The sequence below is a fragment of the Henckelia pumila genome, chromosome 4 (genome assembly GCF_033568475.1).
Source record: "Henckelia pumila isolate YLH828 chromosome 4, ASM3356847v2, whole genome shotgun sequence".
Taxonomy (NCBI): domain Eukaryota; kingdom Viridiplantae; phylum Streptophyta; class Magnoliopsida; order Lamiales; family Gesneriaceae; genus Henckelia; species Henckelia pumila.
The window spans coordinates 148506077-148513077 of NC_133123.1; the positions used below are offsets into that span (position 1 = coordinate 148506077).

At 38.3% G+C, this 7001-nt stretch overlaps 1 protein-coding gene across 1 annotated transcript; it reads right to left on the reverse strand.

Moving 5' to 3' along the window:
- Positions 1–5046: 5046 nt before the first annotated feature.
- LOC140866012 (deSI-like protein At4g17486) lies at positions 5047–7001 on the reverse strand. The gene is made up of 3 exons (XM_073270867.1): positions 6475–7001; positions 5723–6010; positions 5047–5344 (listed from the first exon to the last, which is right to left on the reverse strand). Exons 1-3 carry the CDS (start codon positions 6605–6607, stop codon positions 5085–5087), a joined length of 681 nt encoding a protein of 226 aa, XP_073126968.1. The 5' UTR covers positions 6608–7001; the 3' UTR covers positions 5047–5084.

Consider the following 7001-nt stretch of genomic DNA (forward strand, 5'->3'; position numbering starts at 1 on the left):
CAAAAGAAAACTTGGGCCTGATGGCAAGGTGTTGACCTATAAGGCACGATTGGTTGCAAAAGGTTATACTCAAAGACAAGGAGTTGACTATGATGAAACCTTTACACCAGTCGCAATGTTCAAGTCCATAAGAATCCTAATTGTCATAGCAGCATGGTATGACTATGAGATATGGCAAATGGATATGAAGACTGCATTTCTTAATGGAAACATTAAGGAAGAAATCTATATGATGCAGCCTGAAGGATTCACCTCCATGGGAAGCGAGCATAAGGTATGCAAGCTTCAGAGATCAATTTATGGTCTAAAACAAGCATCAAGAAGTTGGAACCAGAAATTTGATGAAACAATAAAGGATTTTGGTTTCATCAAGAACCCGGAGGAACCATGCGTGTACAAGAAAGTAGTTAAGGATGCGGTAACATTCTTAGTACTTTATGTTGATGACATCCTACTCATTGGAAATGACGTAGGGATGTTGCAGTCAACAAAGATATGGTTATCAGGTAGATTCTCGATGAAGGATTTGGGTGAGGCATCCTATATTCTAGGGATACAGATCTATAGAGATAGATCTAAGAGAATGATAGGACTCACTCAAGCAACCAACATCGACACTATATTGAAAAGGTTCTCAATGGATGAGTCCAAGAGAGGACATCTACCTATGTGTCATGGAGTTTCTCTATCCAAGTCTATGTGTCCCAAGACTGACGAAGAGATAGAGAAAATGACACATATACCATATGCGTCAGCCATAGGTAGTATCATGTATGGGATAATATCTACTAGACCGGATGTGGCCTATGCTCTGAGCGTCACGAGCAGATATCAAGCCAATCCAGGTCAAATGCATTGGAAAGCCGTGAAGGATATTCTTAAGTACTTGAGAAGAACTAAGAATATATTCATGGTTTATGGTGGAAGAGAATTGAAGTTGGAAGGCTACACCGACTCTAGCTTCCAAAGTGACGTGGATGACTCGAAATCAACCTCTGGATTTGTATTCGTGCTCAATGGCGGTGCTGTCTCTTGGAAGAGTTCCAAGCAAGACACCACAGCGGATTTCACCACTGAGGCAGAATACATTTCAGCATCAGCTGCTGCTAAAGAGGCGGTTTGGATGAGGAAATTCATCCAAGAGTTGGGTGTGATTCCAGAATCTGTTGGTCCAGTCCCGGTGTACTGCGACAACACTGGTGCCGTTGCTCAGGCAAAGGAACCAAGGTCTCATCAAAGATCCAAACACATACTGAGGAAATACCACATCATCCGGGAGATCGTGGAAAGAGGAGACATTACAGTCGAGAGAGTGGCCTCTGCAGACAATATCGCTGATCCGCTTACGAAGCCCTTGCCAGGACCATTGTTTGACAAACATCGCGAGGCAATGGGATTACGTAATATGACTAGTTGGCTTTAGGGCAAGTGGGAGATTGAAAGAGTGGGTGCCCGGATAGCCAAATTGTGGCTCAGGGCTTTTATGACTCTTTGTGTAAACAATCTTTGTTTAATATAATTTACATTTTATTAATGGCAATGACTTTATCTTTTTTCATATTGTTATATTGTGATATACTATTGTTGTTTTGATAAAGACCTTGAATATACTATAGTGTATGTAAGATGTGGTAGTACATGGGGATGACTATCATGAAACACATCTTATAGTCACTATATATTCTAAACAGTTCTTAGTCGATTGAGCCGTCCGAAAATAAGGATAAGGATCACTCGAGTTTGAGACTAGCATTTGCGATGCAGAGTACCACGTTTCATTGGTAGGGAACATAGAGATGTTCGAAGCATGCAAATGGATATTCATATGATGAATGATCGAACTACCCTATTCGGACTTTCCAAGTGGTTATCACTTATCGAGTGGATAAAGTCCGCGTTTTTGGTTGTACACCATTAGTCCTTATTACTTGAAACATCATTGAGACTCTATATGCTAGTACTGTGCTTTGACTCGTTTACCGACTCTATGGGGGTCATCAGGTGTCGGGATTGGGTACAGTTACGACGCATATAGGAGTAAATGCTTTGTTGTCAAGGATTCACCACATACTTGCGAGTGTGGATATCCTATGCGATCTGAGGAGATATTAGTGTGATGAATCTCTGGCCAGAGTACATGATGTGTTTTAGGTTAATGGTTATCCTAGTAACACATGCGATGTCACTAATAGATCTCCAAGATGTTGTGCATAGTTATCGAATCTCGAACGACTCTCGATGCACCAATGGTTGTTGATTCGATCGGGATATTTGGTTGAAGGGACCGTACTGTATGCTAACCAAAATCTACTGGTTCTTGCAGGCACTATCAGTAATACCTAGGAAATCATGGGGCGATGTTGCTAGACGCTCTTACCATGATTTGTTGGGTAAGTCGAAAATTGTTGTTCCGAGTCACAAGGAGTTGTGAGCCCACGGCTAGCTGTATTCCTGAACCATTGAGGGTTACACAAGTAATGGATTACTAAAACCCCGTAGAGATAGTTAAATTTAAAGAGTTAAATTTAATAAAAGAGAAATTGGATTTCTCAACTAAAGGGGGTGGAATTTCCTAAAATGACATAGTGATGGGCATTTTTGGAAATCACTGAATTCGGATTCAGAAAAATTATCTTGACTCTAAAAGATGCAGAAATGGTTTCTGTGCACATTGGTGAAATCAGTTTATCAATCGGAGTCACGATGAATTTTATATTAATTTCTATAACAACGGGCTTGGCTTGTTGGACTTAAGTTATGGATTGTGGGCTTTAAGGAGTTAGAGTCCTGATACAATTATAACTAGAAATTATACCATTAGTCCTTATTACTTGAAACATCATTGAGACTCTATATGCTAGTACTGTGCTTTGACTCGTTTACCGACTCTATGGGGGTCATCAGGTGTCGGGATTGGGTACAGTTACGACGCATATAGGAGTAAATGCTTTGTTGTCAAGGATTCACCACATACTTGCGAGTGTGGATATCCTATGCGATCTGAGGAGATATTAGTGTGATGAATCTCTGCCAGAGTACATGATGTGTTTTAGGTTAATGGTTATCCTAGTAACACATGCGATGTCACTAATAGATCTCCAAGATGTTGTGCATAGTTATCGAATCTCGAACGACTCTCGATGCACCAATGGTTGTTGATTCGATCGGGATATTTGGTTGAAGGGACCGTACTGTATGCTAACCAAAATCTACTGGTTCTTGCAGGCACTATCAGTAATACCTAGGAAATCATGGGGCGATGTTGCTAGACGCTCTTACCATGATTTGTTGGGTAAGTCGAAAATTGTTGTTCCGAGTCACAAGGAGTTGTGAGCCCACGGCTAGCTGTATTCCTGAACCATTGAGGGTTACACAAGTAATGGATTACTAAAACCCCGTAGAGATAGTTAAATTTAAAGAGTTAAATTTAATAAAAGAGAAATTGGATTTCTCAACTAAAGGGGGTGGAATTTCCTAAAATGACATAGTGATGGGCATTTTTGGAAATCACTGAATTCGGATTCAGAAAAATTATCTTGACTCTAAAAGATGCAGAAATGGTTTCTGTGCACATTGGTGAAATCAGTTTATCAATCGGAGTCACGATGAATTTTATATTAATTTCTATAACAACGGGCTTGGCTTGTTGGACTTAAGTTATGGATTGTGGGCTTTAAGGAGTTAGAGTCCTGATACAATTATAACTAGAAATTATCTATAAATAGAGGTGTTGGGTTCGAAAATCAAACACTTTGTGTCTTATAATTTTCGAAATTACACTCTAAATATTCTAAGGGTTTTTCGAAATCCTTGTCCCTCCCGGAGAAAATTCAGACTTGTGATTTTTGTGAAAAATTACAATTCTGAATTAACAGATCATATCTGTTTATTCTCTACGCAAAACTTCTGATTGATTTCTAGTGCAGTCAATCAGAGGGTTTCTGTTTTCTGTTCGTGGACCTTATTCCGGTGATTGATCGTGACGCCATCGGTTCCCGGGATATACAAGAAGAGCAGATTAAATTCTGTTGGTGTCCATAATCTCGCTTCGAGATTGGAGGTAAAATATTTAATTAATTATTATTTATTTTACTTGTGTGATTTAATCGTTAAACGTTTTGATACCCATGATATGAAATTGTTTCATATCAAAGAAAAATAAAATTTTAAACTTCCGCTGCACCGGGTATCGATTCAATTGATCTGAACACGGTTTTCCAACAGTCTTCTCCTCTTCAAAGGAGTTGATTTATGTAATAATATTATGTCTGAATAAATTTTCTAAATCTCTTGTTCTTTCATGCTCATATATTATAATTAAATTTATATACTATACGCCTTAAGGTAGAAAATGAATTAAGGCTGTGCTGGGTGTCGTTGAAGGAACTTGTGCAGAAACCATCTGTTGCTACTGCGTGGTTAGAGTGTGAGGAGCACTTCGTAAAATTCGGCAGGTATGACCCGACGACATTATGGTTAAAGAGGTATTTAAATTCAATTCATCATACGGAAGCATGTTGGACCCTAATCTGGAGTATATCGGCTGAAAACCTTGCGTAACTAATAGTCTTGCATGTGCGGGACTGGTTCGATAGGTATAACAAAGCCACGTACAAAGGATTAGTTTTAATTATATTTTAATTCAAATATGGGGACAACTAAGAAGTAAAAATAAAGAAAGTGATGGATAGGGAGTTAAGTTAAAGAGAAGTTTGGTAGTGGGGAGTTTAAAATAATTTGCCCATAATATAATATAGAGGGTGTTTAGTTTCATTCTTGATGTTTTCCAAAGTTTTGTTTGAAAATATATATGTTACGGTTAATTTAGAAAACTACTGATTATAGAGATCAGCTCGTGTACATTTTAAATTTATTATACTAATGATATTAATAATAATAAAAGAAATTGTTAAAAACAAATACCATGTTAAATAATCCCTCAAGCAAAAGCTGGGGAGAAGAGAAGAAATCCATGTACAAATTTGCAAGGCTCAAAACTTGATACCCTATTAGCATATAATAACAGGATCATCATATGATAAAAGAATGAATGAAACTTAGCCCATTTCAAGATTTCGAAACCTCTAGTTCGTCTGAGATTCATTACTCGAAGGCGAAGACTGGGGCAAAGGGCTTCGGCTTCTGCTTAAACTGTCGGTGATGGTCGTCGCGAGGGGCGGAGAGCGCGAAGAAGAAGATGATGAATTGGAAGATGAGTTCGAGAACCTATTTGAATGGCTTCTGAGTTTCTTTTTCTCAACTTCACATTGCTTGTCTTCTATTCTGTGGTGGCTTACTTTTGTTGTATTCAAGTTTACCGGAATTATGCATTGGCATAACAAACCTATATACACACACACACAATAAAGTCTTCTTAGCACATAGTTGAAGATATCAAGAAACCAAAAATACATATATAAATACTCGGGGTACTATAGTCGAGTTGAGTCACCAATGAGTAGCTCGTTAACAACATCAAACCCATAAGTCGATGCTCGACAAGAAAGACTTATTTGAGGTGAGCGCTTGATCAATGATCATAAATTGTCATCTAAAAAGCTAACACTTTAATCAAAAACTCTTGGTGGAGCCCATCAAATTAATGGCTAAGCTACTCAAGTCTAATTCTAGTGGTATTACTTGAATGAAAAACCAGCATAACAGAAGCAGTCCATCCCTTGCAACCAAACATAAAGAAAGCCGAAAACCGTCGAATAGTTACCGATTCGGGCGAGGCGATTGATCCAATTCGGGATGGGATTCCCGGTGAGTTTGATGCAAGCATCGTTGCAGAAATGGTTGCAATTCTTGGTGATCAAGTTGTAAGCATCTCCCCTGTATTTTTCCGCAAGCTTCTCCATGATTCCCCTCACTTGACCCTCACTCAAATCAGTCCATCCTATGAGAATAGATTTCCTGAATGTGAATCCATCGCAGCTTTTTGGCTCTCCTTCGAATATCCCAGTTGTGGGATACTCATGGGCTCCAAATGCATACTCGTATCCATGAACTACAAATCCAACATTTTAAAATAATAAAATAAAACAAATCCCATTTCAATAAATTAAACAAATCATTCAAAAACATGTCCTTTTCGTCGAATACAAAAATTTAAATTCGTCCATTTCATAAGTAGTGATCGTCCAAAATGGCATCAAATCCGCATAAAGTGAAGTGGAATCGAGGAAGCAAGTAAGCAACGGATGCAAATATAATATAATAATCATATCTCAAATCAAGAAACTATATTTTTTTTTATAAAACAAGTAAAATTTATTCCAAAAAACACTTGATCCTCCACCAGACGAATAAATCAAATCTTGACTTTCTTTTATATAATTCCGCAGAATAACTCCAACGTAGATCTGATTCATCACTCCACCAGAACAATCAATCAAAATTCAAAACTTGAAACAAACAAAATAATAATAATAAAGTTTCAAAGATTTTATTTTTTCTCAAAAAAGAACCAACCTTCAACACCAGAATGGTAAGCCCCCAGCCCAAGCCAATAAGCATAGCCATTGATAGAGGTAAGATCATACACATTCAAATGCACCGGCACCGATCCTCCGCCGCTTTTCATCGAACTTCTCCGGCATAACATCGCGACACCTAACGACTTTTTTCAAACTCCGAATCCAAACGATCGACTACGTACGTACCCTTTTGGTATCGATCCTTGAATATCAAGAAATCACTCAAAAAAAAACAATGAGCTTTCAAGAAAAATGCTCTGGGAATCTTGAAACTCTGCCAGCGGCGAACAGTCACGATTGAGCTTGCTGAAAAAGATCCGTGATTTGTAGGAAAAGGAAAGGAAACAGATGGCCCCCTCAAAGTTTTCGATTGAAAAATTAGTTAGGGCTCAAAGATTGGTTGGAAATGTGAGCTGGTTTGGTTTCGAGTGATTTTAAAATTTTGAAAAAAGATTTATTCTTGGGGGAAAGTAACGTACACTCATAATGAGGTGCGTAGTAGTAGAAGTGTGGGAGGGGAAT